We start from the raw sequence: 19,361 nt of genomic DNA, 5'->3' as shown, positions 1-19,361 counted from the left end.
AGTGCAGTGTGCTAGCTGACAGCCACTGAGCACCCCCATCTCCAGCCCCCATCGCTCCCTGAGCATCGCCCATCTTTAGCCTGCCCTTCAATCACTCCGTCAACCCCCCCCCCAATCTTCAGTCCCCAATTGCTCCCTGACCCATAGAAGGGCAGTCCTGGACTGGCTGAGCCAGGGTCGCCCTCTGTTTGGACATCCAGCTAGCCCATTAGTCAGCCCTCCTTGCCACTGGGCCCCATAGAGCTGGGGCAGCCTGGCGATGAGGAGCGCTCAGCCGGGGAGCAGGACTGTTTGTTTTCCCTCTGCTCCGGCCTTTCCTGGAGGCAGACACGGGGCAGGATCCTTAGCACTGGGCCCTGCCATCTTGGTGAGACCTCTGGCCTTGGGGCGGGGGGGGGAGGGGGCAGGGGCCTGCAGCAGCAGCCCTGTGGGTTGAATGAAGAGCGAAGCTGTGGCCAGCTGGAGAGCAGAGCAGGTGACGCAAGAGTCCTTGGCAAGGGCTGGCATTCAGCTTGGGGCACAGTGTCACTCCAGCAAAGCACCCCTGCCCGTCACTGTGGGCCTGTGACTGCCAGTCTGCTGCCCTTCCTCCTCCCAGAGCTCCCCCCCACCCCAAACTGAATGGGGCTACGCCTAGAGCACAGTGCTGCCTGCCTGGCCCTTAGCTCTCCCCGCCACTCCTCTGACAGCACCTCAAACACCCGTGGCACCATAAAGTGACATCCTCAGGCGCTTACCCAGCCGCTGGTCTAGGCACCCTGTGCTCGGGCAAGCGCCAGCCAAGGGGCAAGGCCGTTTGTGGTTCTCCGCGGCCCTGCCCCTCGGGGTGTCATTCAGCCCAATGACCACAGGGTGTAACTCACCAACGGGATCATTCATACTTTCTGTGCACTGGGGGGGGCTAGGTCGGTGAGCCATGGGCCAGAGGCACTGGGTCAGTCACACGGCGGGAGGGTGGGGGTGCCAAGAGCCAGTGACAAACGGGCTGGGGCGCAAAGGAGGGTCAGTGACACATGAGGTATGTGGGGGTGGGCAGATACAGATGGGACACTGGGGGCCAGTGACAGGGGGTGCAGGGCGCTGGGTGGGGTCAGTGACAAGGAGCACAGAGCATTGGTAAGGTCAGGGACACACAGGGCACAGGCGCTGGGGGTCTTAGCAACAAGGGGAACAGGGTACTGGGGGGCTCAGTGACAAGAGGAACAGGGCATTGGGGGTCATTGACAAGAGGCACAGGGCGCTGGGGGCATCCGTGACACATGGCGCACAGGTGCTGGGGGGGGTCAGTGACAGGGGGTGCAGGGTGCTGGGGGTGTGTGTGTGGGGTCAGTGATACATGGGGCAAAGGAGATTCAAGCTTTGAGGGTTTATCTGACAATCTCCAGAGTGCAGGAATTTCCCAACCCGGGCAGCGTCAGCCCAAGAAGCAGACAGATGTTCGACCCCTCCAGAGGGCCCCCCCCCGCAGGGCTCTCTCCCCACAGGAACCACTGCCCAAAGTCCCCGGCTCAGTGCTTGTTTGATACGGCTTTAATAGAAAGCTCTGCAAAACCCCAGCGTGTGCGGCCAGCCAGGCCCTCGCATACAAAAGCTCAGGAGAAGACTTTATTATTGCATAGACCTTGGTGCGTAAATGATCCCCTGCTTCTCCCCTTCCATCCCCATCCCGTCCTTGGTACGAAAAATAGTCGCCTTTTACAAAACAAAAAGCATCATTGATGCTGAGTGAATAAAACTCTCTCTACGTATAGAATAAATACTCTTCGTCTGCTCTCCCCGCTGCTCGTCCCCCGCCCCCGATCTCAGCAGCCCTGCACGGGGTGCCGTCCTGTTAAGGCATGGATTGTGCAGGGAGCCCAGGCATCAGCGGCGCGGCACGAGACAGCTCCCTTAGCAATCCTAGGGAAGGAGAATGGGACCCAGCACCAGTGGGACGCGGGAACCCAGAGATCAGACCAACGTGGCCTCAGTGGACATCACAGCCCCTTGCAGCCTCCCGCTGGGTTTGTCCGTTTCCTCTCTCCGACCCTGGTTGCCGTGCTCATCCTCCAGCCACCAGCAGCTCCGGGTTAGAAGCTGGATTCAGGCACTGGTTTCTTCCTGCCCAGGGAGGCCGTGTGGTACTTGACCCTCTGCAAGGTGCCATAGGCCACCTTCTCCAGTGGCACGCTGCGGCTGTGCTGGTGGCCGCTGCTGCCGTTTTTGTAGAGGGAAGCCGATCTGCGCAGTGCCCAGTCGGCCTTGCTGTGGATGCTGGCGGAGCTCTGCGAGTGCTTGATGTCCACCTCGGACCGGCTGATCCTCCCGTTGGCCTGGCCCTCCTTGCCCCGCCGGCCCAGTGTGCCGTTGGCCCTGCCATCGCTGATGATGCTCAGGGTGCCGTTGGAGAGTGACGTCCGAGAGGAGCCCATGGCTGGTGCCGAGGTGTGGGGCCACTCCGGCTCATCAGGCCGTTTGGGCTCCTTCTTCAGGAAGCCGGCCCTGAAGATGGTGAACTTCCCTTCCGGCTGCCTCTCAGCCTCGGGGTCCCTGTCCCTGCCGTGCTCCCCGGCCTTGGTGGGGGTTCTTTGGTTGGGGTCCCCGTCCCTGCCCGGTGCCCCTCTGGCCCTCAGGGAGTGGTGTGGGTGGGGCAGGGTACCCGTGTGGGCCGCCCCATTGGAGCTCACTTTGCTCCCATTGGTCTTTGGCTCCTCAGCTCTCCGGGGGGCCTCCGCGTTGACGGGCAGTTCCAGCTTCTTGGATGTCCTCTGCGGCTGGCCCGCCTCCTCTTTTGGTTTGCTGCTCCTCTTCAGGGTCCCAGCCATCTCGGTGGCTGGCGGTGCTTTGCCATGGCTCTCTGCAGCACCCCTCACAGCACCTGGGGAATTCCCACTCTCCCTACCAGCCCCGCCGGCCCCTGGGTCCTTCCCAGCCGTGGCCGGGTTCAGCGGAGGCCTCGCTGGCACCGGGTTGTTCTCGCTGCCCCCTGTCATGAGGGGGACGATGGACTCGTTGGTGTACCGGGGCCTGCGCCCAGATTCCAGGTACTCCACCAGCTCCCCGGAAGCAGCCTGCGGCTTGTCTCTGGCGGCAAAGGACCAGCGGAGGGGCACTGGCTTGGTGGCCCCCAGTCTGGTCTTGGTGGGGGACACTTTCATACTGATGCTGCGGCCCTGAATGCCGCGCACCAGGGGCCTCGACTCAAAGCCTCCTGCAAGAGAAACACAGGCAGGTTGGCGGGAGCCCCCAAGAGCAGAGAGGAGCTGCATGCTGCCCCTTGCGTGGCATCTGGGGCCAGTTTGGGCTGGGCGCAGCTCCCACCTGTGCCGCTGCAGCTGCCCAGGAGTGGCCAAGGGCAGGATCTGGCCGGCAGTGTGGACTAGTAGCTAGCAACTTTGGCCAGTGAATCAGGTAACCTGGGTTCTAGTTAGGGTTGCCAACTTTCTAATCATACAAAACCAAACCCCCTTGCCCCGCCCCTCCTGAGCCGCTGCTGCTTCTCCAAGGCCCCTCCTCCACTCGCTTCATCCCCCTCCCTCTGTCGCTCTCCCCCACCCTCACTCACTTTCACCAGGCTAGGGCAGAGGATTGGGATCTGGGAGGGGGATGAGGTCTCCAGCTGGGGGTGTGAGCTCTGGGGTGGGGCTGGGGAGGAGGCGTTTGGGGTGCAGGAGGGGGTGCAGGGTGTGGGTTCCGGGAGGGAGCTTAGGTGTGGGAGGGGAATCTGGGCTGGGGCAGAAGTTTGGGTGTGGGAGGGGCTGCAGGGTCCCGGCAGCACTTACCACAGCTCTCAGGAAGCGGCCACAAGGTCCCTACATCCCCTAGGCACATGGGCGGCCAGGAAGGCTCTGTGCTCTGCTCTTGCACCTGCAGGTGCCGCCCCTGCAGCTCCCTTTCTGGTCAAAAACCAGACACTTGGCAACCCTAGTTCTAGTCCCGGTGTAACCTTGGGTAAGTCACTTCCTGTCTCTGTTTCTCCCCTACTCTTTGTCCATCTAGTCCCTTCCCTTTGAGCAGGGCCTGTCTCTCACTGAATGTCCAGCATCTAGCGCACTGGGACTGGGGACACACAGACAGTGCTTATGATGAGGGCCGGGTCCCAAGAACCGGCTAAATGGCCAGTCCTGAATGTTGCCTCTGGTGGCCCCATGCGCCACTGAAATCCACCAGCACATTGGCCAGCGTAGGGGACGTGCCAGTGCACCTTTGGCCAGCTGTAACTGGTGCATTCAACCAGCAGGTGGCACTCCAGAGGGACGTTCAGCTGGATGAACCTGCCCCGCCATGTGGGGGAGCACAGCCCCTTATGGGCAGGACTAGAGCCCAGGCATCTGCTTGTGGGGCAGGCCGGGGGGGCGGGGGGGCTGTTTTCAGCTTGCCGTGGGGCTAGGCGGCAGAGGTTAACCCCATGTGCGCCAGGAGCACGTTGGCTCCGAGCTTCCTGTCTTAAGTCGGTTGCCAAGTGCGGCCAAGCTCAGGATGCAGGGAGACTCGCAAGTTCTGGCCTTCGGGGGTGGGGAGAGCTAGAAGACAGGGCCCCTCAAGGCTCCTGCCCCCCTAAAGGTGAATAAATGGAGCCCGCCAGCTTGGCCTGGGTCCATCCCCCTGCCTTTTAACCCACACCTGGGGGGTTTGGGGGCCCGATCTGTGATACCTGGGGGCTGGTGGCACTGAAATGACCGAAGTAGAAGTTCACCTGGCCCCCACCCAGCTCCCTGCGAACCTGATTGTGACCCCCTCTTGCCACCCCATCCCTTGGGCCCATCCCCTTTCCCTGCCCCATGCCACCAGCCCTGCTGCCCTGCTGGTCCACTTCTTCCACGACTGCTCCTTCTTCTGTGCCACCCCCAGTGAATGGGCTGCTCTTCCCCTGCCGCTGGGCTGGGCTCCCCTCCGGGAGACCCCTCAGGCTGTGAGGCCAAGCAAAGACCAGCTGACCCAGCCAGGCCGTGTAGGGGGTTACGGGGAAAGAGCACCTGGAGGGAAACAAACTGGCTCCTGGGCTCAAAATGTCCTGTCATGTCCAGGCACAGCCTGACACCCTGCACCTAGCACTGCATGGTGCCCCCTTCCCCAGTGCCAGCGAGTCGATTGCCCTGGCTCCCCCCGGCACAGCCCAGAGTCCTGCGCTGCAAAGCTCTTGGGGCCGAATCCTGCTCTGCAACCCGACGGACCCGTGCAGGGGAGTCGGGGGGGGGAGGACTCAAGTGGCAGGGCAGAGCACCGGCTGCCCAGCCCCGGGGGGGTCACAGCAATACACAGACCTTTCTCCTGGCTGGCTGCAGCGTCGAGGAAGACGGGCGAGTCGGGGACCTTCGGGAGGGAGGGGCAGGCTGTGGAGCTCCGGGACACCAGGCTCTCCCTCTTGCTGCTCCCGCTGAGCCGTGAGAGCCAGTGATCCGACACGGAGGAGCTGGTGGAGCCTGCAGGGGGAATCCAGACAGGTGCATTACTGGGGCACAGACGCAATGGGGCGCTGGGGGTGCAGCAAGGCAGGTGACACCAAAATGCGCAAAGCAGCCAGCTCCAGCCCCTGTCCCCCTGCCCTGGCAATGAGCAATCACTGGGATGGAGCTGTCCACAGCTACAGCCTACAGCTCCCAGGGGCCTCCCTTGCTAGTGAGCCGCTGCCTGAAGGTTCCTCCCTGGTCCCCTTTGGGTGCAGAGTGGCGCCCTCCATGCACCCCTCATGCTGGGATCCCCAGGGAGCCATCTGGTGGGGGGATGCTGATGCTGGGGAAGGAGAGATCTTCATGCAGAGGTGCCACTGGACAGGCCCAGGCCACAGGTTAGGTAGCCAGGTGTCACCGTGGCTTGTTTTGTTGCATTTTGGAGCAAGTGTCAGTAGAGGGAGCCCAATAGCCATTATATAACTGTGCTGGCCCAGCCGGAGTCAGGGTGGGTTGGTCCCATTCCCACCCCAGAGGCCAATGGGACCCTGACCTGGGCTTGTTAGGCTCACAGAGCTAGGGTGGCACAGCCCTGACCCATGATCCAAACTGCGAGTCCCACCAGGGTCTTGTGGGAAGCCAGCCCACCCATTCCAGCCTTGTTCTTCGGTGCCAGTGGCAGCCCCTGCAGTGCCTGCTCCCAGGAGGCAGGCGGCCAGCTGGCTCTCACCCCGGCCGACGTCTCCAAAATGGGCCGGGGTGCTGGGAGCCCAGCCTGAGGCACTGAGGACTTCATTTCCCCTGCAGCTCCGAATGAGGCCCATGGAGCTGTGGATGCTCAGCGCCTTGGAAAATCAGGCCCTCGGGGTCTCCTCTTGGGCACCCCAAAACCAAAGCACCTAAGCTCAGTGGCTGCTGGTAATAATACATAAAATGTGCACGTGCCATAAGGTGCAATTACAAGCAGCAGTCACAGAGAGGCAGCACAAATAGGACAGCGCAATTAACATGCCACAACAGACTAGTAATTTGCAAGGATCTCAGAGAAAATACAGCCTCTGTCAAACGAGAGTGCACTCTCTTAGGAGGGGTGTGTGTATGTGAGAGAGAGAGAGAGAGAGAATGTGTGTCTGTGTGTGCGCTTTGTGGCTGTTGAGAATGCATGTGCCAGTGTAAGTGTGTGTATGCTGACTGTGCGTGCACGGAGGTAGGTGGGGGTGTGACTGTGTGTGTGTGTAGGTGTGTGTGCATGTGCTGTGATTTTGTGTATGTGTAAATGTGTGAGCATGTGCTTTGTGACTGTGTGTAGATGTGTCCACATGCTTTGTGATTGAGCGTGTGCGTGCAAGAGAGCCAGAGCATTCAGCGAACACCCCTCGTGAATTGTCCTTTCCCTCCCGCTGGCTACTCCACACTAGAGTGGCTCAGCAGGATTCAGCTCCTGGCTGATCGTGTTAAAGCCAGAACGGTGTCACAGTGCTGGCCCCGCAGAGCCCAGGGAGGATGGGCCCCAAGGACCTCTCTGATGGGGCAGTCTATGGGTGAGACTCAGCAATGTACTTGTCACAGACAACACTAGGTTGAACGTGGGGAGTGGATTGGCCTGCTGGTGCCAATGGCTGTGATTTCCACCCACCCTCCTGGGGACGTCTACAGGGCACAGGAATGTTTGATGCAGCCTGTGTAGCCACAGCCACAGCTGGCACGGGTAACAAGAGCAGTGCAGCCACAGCCGCATGGACATGAGTAGTGGCTAGTGACCAGCGTGCACCATCCCATGCTCATGGCCAAGTGGCCGGGTCTGCGCCGCTATTGTTACCCGTGCTAGCTAGAGGAAAGCAATCACAGACAGCTCTCCGCGCACAGTTGCCCCCGGCTGGCAAGGCAGACACTCCCTCCCAGGGGTGGATGGGCTAGCGATAGGCCAGGCTCTGGCCCCCCAGCACTCGCACAGAAGCAGACCCTGGAACTACTCTGCCAAGGGCGTTCCTCCCGGGGAGCCAGGGTGCGGCGCCTGCCTTTTGCCTAAAGCCAGCCCTGAGTGGACCAGGCCTGGCGACCCGCAGCAGCACGTCCCTGTGAGCGAGCACGGACGGCAGGGGCATAGGCCCACCTTGCACGGAGCTGCTGGCCGACCAGCTGGGGATGACATTCCTTCGCTGGTAGAAGAGGATGTAGGCGCCCCGGGTGCTGACCTCGTCCTCCTGGACCGGCTCTACAGCGCTGTCATCGTAGCTGTACCAGCGGCCGTCCAGGGAGTTCCTGCAGTAGGCTGGGGCAGAGCACAGCTGTGCTTAGGAAGGGAGCTCATGAACTGCACGAGGGGCGGAGACGGGGCCCTGGGGGTGCCAGGCTTGGGGTTCAGTCCAGCTCTGCCAGGGTGGAATCCCATCAGCCTGCATCGCTGGCGGGGCCCGTCTGGCTGAGGTCCACCCCCCCGCCCGGCCTGAGACTAAAACCGCTGTGAGAGGTTCCCAGGCAGAAGGCAATTTGCCAGCTAGGGCTGGGCCAGCCCAGCTGCTCCAAGGCCCTCCACAGGTAGCGTCGCCTCCAAGGTTCAATCACTGCAGCCAGACAGGACTTCCAGTGTCCTTCCCTCACCCAAAGCCAGGCGCCTCCAGCTGCACAGCGCCCACCAGAACCAAACTGGGGCATGATTAGTACCAGCACGGGGTGAATAGTGCCCTGGTGCACTCACCCATGTACTACCCACCCCTGTATGGCACCCTGGTGCACTCACCCATGTAGCGCCTGCCCCACACTGCACTGAGGTGTATTTACCCACTGCACCCCGGTGCACTCACCTACGTAGCGCCTGCCCCACACTGCACCCCGGTGCACTCACCCACGACACCCCGGTGCACTCACCCATGTAGCACCGGCCCCACACCGCACCCCGGTGCACTCACCCACGTAGTGCCCGCCCAACACTGCACCCCGGTGCACTCAGCCATGTTCTGCACAGCGCCGTGGTGGACTCACCCGTGAAGCACCCGCCCCACACTGTGCCCTGGTGCGCTCAGCCATGTTGTGCTCACCCTGCATGGCACCCTGGTGCACTCACTAGCGAAGTGCCTGCCCCACATGGTGCCCTGGTGCACTTACCAATGAAGTGCCTGCCCCACATGCTGCCGTGGTGCACTTATCAGCAAAGTGCCCACCCTGCATTGTGCCCTGGCGCACTCACCAGTGTAGTGTCCGCCCTGCATGCTGCCGTGGTGGTTGCAGACGGCGTACAGGTCGTAGAGCGAGTCAAGCTGGGAGCTCTCGTGGAGGTACGGCAGCTGCTTCCATGTCGCCCGTGGGCCCAGTGCCTGTGTCCCGGCCTGGCTCCTCTTGGCCACGTGGGGCGCCATGTTGAGGCCACGGAGGGGGAAGCGGACAAAGGTGGAGAGCTTGGTCCGGCGCTCGCCTACCTGGCGGAACCTCTTCAGGTGGATGATGAGGATGTCGGGCAGCGTCCACAGGCTCAGCTTCACCACGCCCTGCTGCAGCACCTGGCAGTGGGGGCACCTCCAGGCGTCATCGGGGGCCAGCTGGGGACACAAGACATCATGCCCCAGGCAAGGCTAGGGTTAGCATGGCCCCAGCAACTGGCCTGGCCATGCCCCCATGCCCATGGGGAGGGCACTGGGCACCTGGTGCTGCTGCGCCATCCCTCCAGCAGGATAGGTCCAGTGGGGCCTGCAACCTGAGTCTGGGCTGGGGGGAAGCACAGTCCCCAGTGCCTTGCCTGCCCTGGCTCGGGCTCAGAGAGGAAGGCTGGGGTTCCCCTCGCAGCGTGCGGTGGGCTCTCCCTTCCCTTTGTTCCTGTCCTCCTGCCAGCCCCAGCTGGGCAGCTGGATCCATGCCCTGGGGTTCTCTGCTGTCAGCCCAGCACCTGTCCCTACCCCGTCAGCTCCATTGCCCCAGCACAAAGGGCAACAGCAGGCCCAGGGTACACGACCAGACCCTGCCCTGCATGGCACGTACCTGCTCCTCCTTGGTGTAGAGCTGGAAGCACTCATCCAGGGTGCAGCTGTGCTGCTGCTGATGGGCCTGCTGCTGCAGCCGGACGCTCTCGGTGTCCTGCACCACCTCCTCCTGGATGCTGCCAAACAGACTGCAAAGGTGGGAGAGGAACTTGGAGGGAGGCAGTACCCACACGATGGCATCTGGGCAGTGCCATCCACAGGCTGGGGCTCCAATCACCTTGACGCAGCATGACAGTAGACAGCAACTGTCCTGCTTTTTCCCAAGCCAGCCTGTGGTATTTGTCACCCTACCCTGAGGCAGTGAGTTCCACAGGTTGAGTTATAGTAAGACCTGTCTTAAGTGACCACTTAAGGGATTGGCATGTTGGTTGCCTGGCGGAGGTGGCCCTCTATTAAAGGCAGGGCAGTTCTCTCCCTAGTGGACAATACTGTCCAGTACAGGGGCTTGAAGTTAGGCGCCCAGGCTAAGATATTCACAAGTGCCAGCGACTTGGGGGCCCCAACCTGAGATGCCTTAAAGGGGCCTGATTTTCAGACACTACTGAGCCGCCACACTCTGAAACTCAGCCCCCTTTTAGGTGTCTCAAGTTGGGCCCCCCAAAATCACTCCCCAGGCTTGAAAACCTTGGCTCAAACTCTGTATTTCGGCACCTAATCAAGTGGCTGGATCTTCACAAGCGCTGAGCACCGGCAACCCCATTGGTGCCACGGGCGCTGTTGGGCACTCAGCCGTCTATTAGGATGAAGTGCCATCCCAGTTCCTAGAGCCACCTATTCTGTGCTCTTTGGTGCAAATCCAGCATTGCTCCACTGAAGGTGCTGCTGTTAAACGCAGAGTGCATGGACCCTCACTGTCCTGTGCAAACTGCTCACAGCTAACCCTGCTGTCCAATGGGGGAGACACAGGCAAGTGATTCTTAGCAGGCCAGATCCTGATGTCCTCACTCGGGCAGAATTCCCAGCAGGACAATGGGGATGGTCCCACTCAGACTTTACTCTGTCCTTCCATGGGGGGTATTCCGAGTGAGGCCGTCAAGGTTGGACCGTTAATACATAAGAGACACTTAAGAGCCCAATGAGTTGGTTCTGATTCTGTTGGGTGAAATACAGAGCCCAGGTCCTTGACCAGAGGGTGGGCACAGGAGTAAGGCCTGAGGCCACCAGGTGGCTACAGGCCAAACACTGATGAGAAACGTAAGGGGCACCAAGATGTTTTCTTCCAGCTGTGTTGACCCTGAGTCTCTGATCCCAGCCTGCGGCACTGAGATGGACCCACTGCCTCTGTGCCCCTGCCTCTGCTGGGAACAGCCTCCACGGCGCTGAGGACTCACCGTTCTTTGGCATTTAGGTCCCACTCCACCACCAGCTTCACATGGGGGGGGCCACCCAGGCCGCCAAACTGCAGCGCTCTGCTGGAACAAGGCCAGGCATTAGTGGGAGGGGTCTTGCTCCGGGTCGTAGCTGCCAGCCCAGGCCCAAAGGGAAGCCTGAGGGTTGCTGTATTGACCCTGCTAGTAAGGGCTGATCCCCCATGAGAGAGCAGAGACTTCCCAGAGCCCCTTGGGTGCCGGAGGGGAAGGACCAGGGCACCACCCCTCACCCACTGTCTTCCCCGCACTGGTGGGGCATGAAGCAGGGAAACGGGCCCGGCCGGCAGGGCTCAGGCAGCTACAGGTGTTGTCGGGCAGCAAGTTCTCTGTTCCTCCCCCAGGCCCTGCAGCCATCATGTGAGAACCTGCAGGCAGCTCCGTAGGGCACGGAGCATGGCATGGAGCTGCCCTTCCCTTCCCTGTCAGCCCTCGTGCCCTGACCAGCACCATGGCTTGTTAGCAGCTGCCTGGGGCTTCTGCAAAGTCCCTTCTGCATCTTGGGTTGCCAACTTTCTAGTCACACAAAACGGAACACCCTAGCCCCTCGCCTCCATGAGGCCCCGCCCCTTCCCCAGGCCCCGCCCTCTACTCACAACATTCCCCCTCCCTCGGTGGCTCACTCTCCCCCACCCTCCCTCACTTTCACTGGGCTGGGGCAGGATGTTGGAGTGCGGGAGGGGGCGAGGGCTACAGCTGGAGGTGTGGGTTCCAGGACGGCACCAGAAATGAGGGGTTCAGGGTGGGCTCTGGGCTGGGGCAGGGAGTTGGGGTGCATGAAGGGGTGAGGGCGCTGGCTGGGGGTGCGGGTTCCGGGGTGGGGCAGGAAGGGGCTCCAGGCTGGGGGGTGGGGCCAAGGGATTCCGAGTGTGGGAGGGGACTATGGGTTGAAGCAGGGGGTTGGGGGTGCAGGAAGGAGTGAGGGCTCTGGGGTGGGGCTGGGATAAGGGGTTCAGAGTGTAGGAAGGGGCGCTGGGCTGGGGTAGGGAGTGGAGTGCAGGAGGGGGTGAGGGCTCCGGCTGGAGGAGTGGGCTCCAGAATGGGGCCAGAAATGAGGGGTTCAGGGTGGGCTCTGGGCTGGGGCTGGAAGTTGGGGTGCATGAGGGGGTGAGGGCTCTGGCTGGGGGTGCAGGCTCTGGAGTGGGGTTGGGGATGAGGGGTTTGGAATGCAGGAGGGGACTCCAGGCTGGGGGGTGTGGCCAAAGGATTTGGAGTGTGGGAGGGGACTGTGGGTTGAGGCAGGGGGATGGGGTGCAGGAAGGGGTGAGGGCTTTGGGGTGGGGCTGGGATAAGGGGTTCAGGATGTGGGAGGGGGCCCTAGGCTGGGGCAGGGGGTTGAAGTGCAGGAGGGGGTGAGGGCTCCGGCTGGAGGTGTGGGCTCCAGAATGGGGCCAGAAATGAGGGGTTCAGGGTGGGCTCCGGGCTAGGGCAAGGAGTTGGGTTGCGGGAGGGGGTGAGGGCTCTGGGGTGGGGCTGGGATGAGGGGTTCAGGGTGTGGGAGGGGGCCCTGGGCTGGGGGAGGGGGTTGGAGTGCAGGGGGGGTGAGGGCTGGGGGTTGGGGTGTGGGCTTACCTCAAGCAGCTCGTGGTCAGAGGTGCAGTGGGTCTAAGGCAGGCTGCCTCCCTGTCCTGGCACCGCGCTGCGCGTATCCCAGAAGTAGTCACCAGGTCTGGGTCCTAGTTGGGGGGAGGGGGGAGGCTCCACCCTTTGCTCTCACCCTCAGGCACAGCCCCCCACCATCTCCCATTGGCTGGCAGAGCCGGTGCTCTGGGCAGGGGCAGCATGGGCCCTACCCCCGCCTAGGAGCCGGACCTGCTGGCTGCTTCCAGGGCGCAGCGCGGTGCCAGGACAGGTAGGGACTAGCCTGCCTGAACACTGCCAACCGGAGCCGCCAGGGTCACTTTTCGACCAGATGTTCCAGCCAAAAACCGGACACCTGGTCACCCTATCCCCACCCCGTGGCAGCCTGGAGACTGCTGCAGCAAAGGGGTTCCATACACTGCCAACCTCCCAGACCTCTGCTCTGCCAGCACCATCTCTGGGAAGCTGAAAGGCGGGTTTCCAGCCACAGACGCCAAGCCCGCAGCCTGCTTAGAGACAGATGATCATCTCCAAGGTGCTGCCTCTTTAAGGAGCCATCCCAGCAACACCCTGACTTCTGGGGGGTCATTACAGACCCCTTGGCACTTTACACATCACCTGTCAAGGTATACAAAGGAAACTCCTTAGATCAAACACTAATACATTCTCTAGCAGTGTTTTCTTTCTCTGCTCGTCTGTACAAATCAATCTTTTATTTGTCAGTTTGTCTGTGTCCAGCGAACGCAATGGTTGCCAACATTTACTGATAACCATCTAATCCTTCCAACTTTATGGCCAGGCTCACCCAACAGATTGGAGCTGGGACTCGAACCCAGGTCTCCTGAGTCCCTCTCTCCCTGGCCCCCACCCTACATCACTTCAGAGAGATCCGTCACACAAGCCAGTGTAGCACTGCAGGACCACAATGGTGCTGCAGGGGAACGCATGCTGGGTATCATGTAGCCTGATGTCACCGCTTGCATGGCCCCTGGGCTCCTCCTACTCCCTATGCCCTGCCTGTGGTGTCCCAGCATACACACAGAGACTTTAGATAAAAACACCAAATGCCCCTGCTGGAGGGTTGCACTGTAAAGTGACTGTGTTTCTTAGAATCCAGACCAATAACATCCAGTGACCAAAACCAGAGAGAGACAAAGCAGGCTGCTCCCGAAGACAGTGAGGCTCCGCTCACCCACCTTGTTCTAGGCTAGCTCTTCCCAGACTGACTTGCATGGCTGACTTCCCTGCAGAGCCCTGTAGGCTGCAAGCAGGATAAGGAATGTCACCTCCACCCAGCTCTTAAAGTGATAGCATACAATTACAACACACCATGGGGCCCAGTCCTCTTCCCTCAGTGTGTGTGTCGGCTTGGTTTTGTGCCTGCTCTCACACTGCTCTCCTCGCCTGCAATGCGGCTCCCAACTCCTGCCCGAATCAACCCTTCCTGCCTTCTGTTCATATCCATCTATCCATCCCCCCACCCATCCTGCATTCGCCACCAGGGTAGCCAATGCCCAAACCCTCTTTCCCCTGGACTGCTGTCAGACTGCCAGGGCTTGGAGGCAGGGACCATCTTTGTAAGTTACTAGCACTGCATCAGTGTACAGTAACGTGAAGAAGAGTCATGGGAGATGGATGCGTTCAGATGAAGTGCCAGGGAAAAACACATGAAGAGGGAGAAGAAACAGGCTCTTGAGTGGGCAGTGAGAGGCACAGCTTCCTTGCACTGTCAGCTCTCTGAGGTGGGGACCATCTTTTTGTTGTGCCTTTGTGCAGCGCCTGGCATGATAGCGTCCTGATCTGGGACGGGGGGCCCCCTAAGCACACCCATGGTACCAATAATAATGAATAATAATTATTATCCCGCTGGCTCAGATGCGATGAACCAGGAAGGAGAGTGGTTTATAAATATGCAGCTGGATCCCTTCTACTGGGTCTCCGCGAAGTCCAGGCAGGGAGTGATGTGCTGGGGAGACAACTTCCATGGGGCACAGGAGCCGGAGTAAGCAGGCGGCCATCCTGCCTTCTCCACTGGGCCCTGGTCTGGCACGGCTGTGTGACCAGCTGCTGTCACCGACCAGACGAGAATGCCCGGAGCACAGGGGATGTGGGGGCCTGTGTGGGAGCCCTGGTCCGTGCCTATGTTAGTTCTCAGTGACCTAAAGGCCTGTGCCCCGTCCTCAGGACAGCTGGAGGCACAGGGCAGGCTCCCACACTAGAAGCTCCAAGCTGCTGTGATGGGGCAGACAGGAGACGGGGAGCAGAGTTGTGGAGAAACCCCGTTTACCACGGCCCCCTCATCACAACGCAGCCCTGACCGGGAAGTAGAGGCTGCAGTGTAATCCCCAGAAGGGCCAGTAGGTGGCAGACTCCTCCCAGACAAGCCGCTTGCTCCATCATCCAAGAGGGAGCTGGCAGGGCGAGCGGGTCCTCTGGGGGTGATGGAGGTTTGCTCCCACATCCCGTTGTCAGGAGCAGACCGAGCAGGTGCCCAAGTGCTAGGCCCCATGTGGCCAGGCTGGTCCTGTGCACCCCGTGGCCGCACTTGGAGGAGACTGATGGAGTTTGCAGGCAGGGTGTTTGACATGGAAAAGGGGAGCGGAGCCTCTAAAATCCACTCCCCTCAGCCATGCCCAGCCCCCATGAGCGACAGTGACACCCCTCACACCTGCCAGCCGCTCCAGCGGTCCTGAGCCAGCGGCGGGGCCAGGAGAGGGCAGGGGCCCTGGTGCTGTTAGTCCGCGCACGGCACTTTACTGAGCATATTACACAGCTGACAACAGGAGACACAGGACGTGAATGTTCACCTGGAGCCGGAGAGCGAGGCTGCCAGGGGTGACTCCTGTCCCACGGGGCTGGGGTTGGCTCCCTGCTCTGGGAGTTGGGATACAGCGTATGGGGAGCGTGGTGCTTGGGCCCTGTGTGCTAGGTGAGAACAGCACTCGCTCAAATTTGCCCCGTCCGCTCTCTGTCATGAGGCGGGGAGCCAGGCCAAACCTGAGCCAAACCCCACGGGACAGGAGCTGCTGCTGCTGCTGCTGCTGCTGCTGCTGGGTGATCTCCAGCCCATCACCCATTGCTCCCGGGCTGCACACCCTGGCTCTGCTGCCAAGCATGACACAGGGTGTGGGTGGGCTGATCTCTGAAATCCCTTAAGAACAGCGACCCAGACACGAGAACTCCCGAGACATGGCCCTGCTGCATGAATCCCCTGCTCCCCACCTCCTGGAGAGCGCACGCCTCTCCCTAGCGCACACGAGTCCCGCCTGGCTCTGTCATGGGGACGGGACTGCACACCACATGTCTCCTTGGTGGAGCCGCTGAGGCACAGCATGCAGAGGGAAGCCTAGCCTGACACTGGCGAGGTGCCGATGCCACAGTGATGGGCACATTGGACATGGAGAGCTAGACAGGGCTGCCAGACAAGGAAGAGTGGCTTGTCCCCAGTGCAAAATAGCCGCTTGCCTCAGTGCCTGGCAGTGCCTAAGGAGGTTAGCCATTCCATGCAGCCCTGCAAGGCGAGAGCAGCCACAGGTCAGATGACTCTAACCGGCCACAGGGAGCCAGAGGAGGAAGCCACCTGAATAGTGGGGGAAAGCGGGCAACTTGTCCAGAGGGGAAGGCAGGTCTCGTGGCTGAGGCTCTGGGCTGGGCTTCAGGAGAACAGGATCCAGTTCCTGCCTCTATCTCAATTGGGGCAAGTCATGTCAGCTCCCCAGAGTCCCTGTCCGCAGCTGTACTATGAGGATAATGGTCCTTCATGGGTCTTCCCATCCAGTTTAGACTGTGGGGCAGGGACTGTCTCTCAGTAGGTTTTACGTGCAGCTCCTAGCACGTGGGGCCTGATCTCCATTGATACACACAACCCTGCCTGCTTTTCTTGCTGCTGGAGACCAGTGTGCATTGCCAGACCCAGCTTGGGGGCACTGGACACACGGCATGGCCAGCAGAAGGCCCTTGGCACTGCACTCCCTGGAGCTTAGCCAGAGAACTGAGTTTTGCCTCATTTGAATTCTCCCCTGAAAGGCTCATCCCCCACCTCCACCTCTGATCCTATCTCCCCGGAGCGTGGCTCCACCACCCTGCAGCCAGCCAGCAACCCCCAGCTGGGCTGCTAGCAACTGTGATTACAATCCCCAAGCCACTCACACACGACCAGCACACGCTGCCAGCACCGAATCTGCGCCCTGCTTCCGAAGAGACTTCAGCCGAACTTTATCAGGGACAGAACCTGAGTTAGGAGGAGGGAGGCATTAATAATTCCTGGGCCCATTTCCAAATGTTCTGTGGGCTGCAGGGGGAGGTGCTCACGAGGATGCTGGTGAGAGAGAACTAGTGCGACAGGATCACTCGAGAATATAGTGGTGCAAAGGCACTAGTGTGAAAGGATTAGTTGAGAATGCAGCCGTGCAAAGGCAGTAGTGCAACAGGATCCCTCGAGAACACAGCAGTGCAAAGGCACTAGTGTGACAGGATCATTGTATACTGTACAACACCACCACCAATGCTGACCCAGTGGCAGCATTAATTCCTGTGCCCAGTGGATCATAGTTGCCTCCCTCCCTACGCTAGCTAGAGAAGAGCTTGTCTGTCAGTGCTGGTATCCTATTGTGTGTGCTGCAGTAGCTGCAGAGGGATCCCCACTGGGACCACAAATCATGGCTGGCCATCCCAGCTGCCAGGCCGAGTATAAAAGTTTACCTGGAATGAGCAAGTCATTGCCTAGAAGAACTAAAGAGCTGTGCTGGAGTGGAGGAGCTGTGCTGAACTCAGCCGTCTGCCTGACGTCTCCTCCCCAGAACGCTGATGCCCGTCACAGTGTATTTATAGGCAGAGTGAGGCAGGTACAGGACACAGCAGCAATTTCTCCCTGCTTAATTAGTGGCTGCAGAGAGGACAAGAACCTATTGCAGTTTAGCAGGGATCATCAGTAACAGCCAGCCAGCTGATTCAGTACATGCCTTGGGCAGCAATGTTACACAGGAACTTCCAGGTGGGCGCTGATTTCAGGACATGGAGTGGAGGCCAATTACCTCCATCCCCAGATTTCTTGCAAAGCTAAGCAGATAAGAGAAACCAGCTGCCAAAATGTACTGGGGCAGCGGGGGAGCTGGCCAGTGCTGGGTGCTAAGCTGCCTCCCCGCTGTCACAGAATTCACGCTGCCTTTCCCCCATCTGCTAAAGGACACTGCCGACCACCAGGGACCTAAAAGGGACAGGGGAAGCGACTAGCCAGATTTCCAGGCATGTTCAGCACCCAGCAGCTCCCCTGGCAACACTTATGGCCATGTCCTCAAAAGAGCTCAACACGCAGTGTGCAGAGCGCTCCCAAACCCTGGCTGCTTATTTAGGTGCTTAAATGGGAACTGAGCTCCGCTGGCCGTCCAAGCCCAGGGGTGGGTGCCGAGCACTGGGGAACCAGGCCAGATAAGAGCAGGGCAGGGGCCGTGACATTATTGTTAGCACAACATACCAAGGAGCAGAGTTTGGAGCCTCGCCCGGCCGTGCCGGGGATCTGGACCCAGCAGCCCCAGGAGGGCATGGGAACTGGGAAAGGAAACTGACTAGAAACAGCATGAAACTGACCAGTGCCCTACCTGAGCTCAGAATGGGAACAGTTTACAAAAGTGCTGATCACTTACAGGGTGTTTTCTGCCTGTAGATCTAAGAGTGCTTTGCAAATATGGAGCAGCATCATTAACCCCCATATGGAACAGGAAACTGAGGCAGAGAGGTGGGTGACTTGCTTGCAGTCACATGGGGAGACAGTGGCCAACCTAGGGAAAGGCCCTCTCCTGACCCCTGTTTGGGTGTGTAACTCCTACTGCACACTGCCACTCCACTACATCAGCCTTTAGACCCCCGTTTGCTACCACAGCTCCCCGTGACGCCACTCTCACGTCAGACGGAGACTGCTGACCCCCACATGGGGTCACCACGAACAGGCAGCAAAGACAAATTGCTCATGTTCTTTCCATCTCCCACCTGGGAGCCTGCACCCAGCTCTGAGGGACACTCTGCTTGACGGATGCACCAATGAGATGCAACCAGTGCCAATGGAACAGCCATGGCAACCGCACGACAGCAAAACCATCGGCCCCAGCTGCCGGGAGCTGGTGACAAGGATCGATATGTACAGCGCAGAGTGCCAGGGGCAGTGAGGAGGTGCCCTGTGGAGTCCAGGGCCCGCGCAGCATAGTGATGGTGCCGGCTCTCCCAGGCAGCGAGTGCAGCGCATGCAATGGCCTGATGGGAGTGTGCTGGTGCTGCCACAATGAACCTCTTCAGACACATGGGGCAAGTATCCTGTTGCTGGAGGGGCTGACGGTGGGTCTCCCAGGCCTGCTGCTGCTCCCATCAGGTGGGGCTGGCGAGGAGCAGAGCTGAGATTTCCACTGAGGGCAAGCTCTAGCCATGGTGGGAGACTAAAGTCCTGAGCCCAGGCTGAAAGTGCCAGTGGCCTCCAGGGCATCAGACTGTAAAATACAGCTGGGCACTGACTGCGGAAGGAGCCAAAGGCAATATTTTCTTGCCACAAAGCAAAGACAGCAAGAAATGCTTCCAGATGAATACCACAACAAATCCACGCACAGAGGGGCCTTCATGGGCCTCACCACGCTGCATGCTATGGGCACTCGCAGCTTGACGGGGCAGCAGGAACAGAAGTTGGATCCTGCTGCTTCCTGCAGCACAGGCCCTGCATTCCAGCTACAGGAGAATCTTTATGAGCGCCTAGCAGTTCGGGGCCTATGACACAAAGCTGAGCAGTTCTGATCGCGCCTAGCAGAGGGCAGCGCTCTCACCAACGCCCTGGACAGCTGATGACATTACGCAGTGGGAAATACATCTGAGGCACTCAGAAAGAAGGAACTGCCTGACGGAGTGCCTACTAGTGACACTCACACACTGCTCATCGGAAGCCTGGAGGCCTGCTAGGACGTCTGCACAAACCTCGGGTGAGGAGGCACGTGGCAGCAAGTGCATGCAGGAGGAGAAAGCCCAGCGTTGGTTGGGGAGCAGCATGTATTCTGCATGTCTCACTTCATATGAAACCTAGGCCTGGCCAAGGC

General features: G+C 60.1%; 1 protein-coding gene across 2 annotated transcripts in view; it reads right to left on the bottom strand.

Annotated features, from left to right (window-relative positions):
* Positions 1–1,587: 1,587 nt before the first annotated feature.
* Positions 1,588–19,361, bottom strand: part of USP43 (ubiquitin specific peptidase 43) — a 207,326-nt gene continuing 189,552 nt past the window's right edge. For both annotated transcript variants that reach the window (XM_050919242.1, XM_050919241.1), the window contains exons 10-15: positions 10,675–10,752; positions 9,342–9,471; positions 8,557–8,905; positions 7,483–7,641; positions 5,244–5,402; positions 1,588–3,190 (exon numbers count right to left, since the gene is read on the bottom strand). In XM_050919242.1, the coding sequence (XP_050775199.1) occupies positions 2,070–3,190; positions 5,244–5,402; positions 7,483–7,641; positions 8,557–8,905; positions 9,342–9,471; positions 10,675–10,752 (1,996 nt within the window). In that variant the 3' untranslated portion in view covers positions 1,588–2,069. The remainder of the gene's footprint in view (positions 3,191–5,243; positions 5,403–7,482; positions 7,642–8,556; positions 8,906–9,341; positions 9,472–10,674; positions 10,753–19,361) is intronic.

This window comes from Gopherus flavomarginatus, chromosome 12 (assembly GCF_025201925.1).
Source record: "Gopherus flavomarginatus isolate rGopFla2 chromosome 12, rGopFla2.mat.asm, whole genome shotgun sequence".
NCBI lineage: Eukaryota > Metazoa > Chordata > Testudines > Testudinidae > Gopherus > Gopherus flavomarginatus.
Note: the sequence above shows the minus strand (reverse complement) of the source record. Positions and strands in the feature narration are given on the sequence as shown.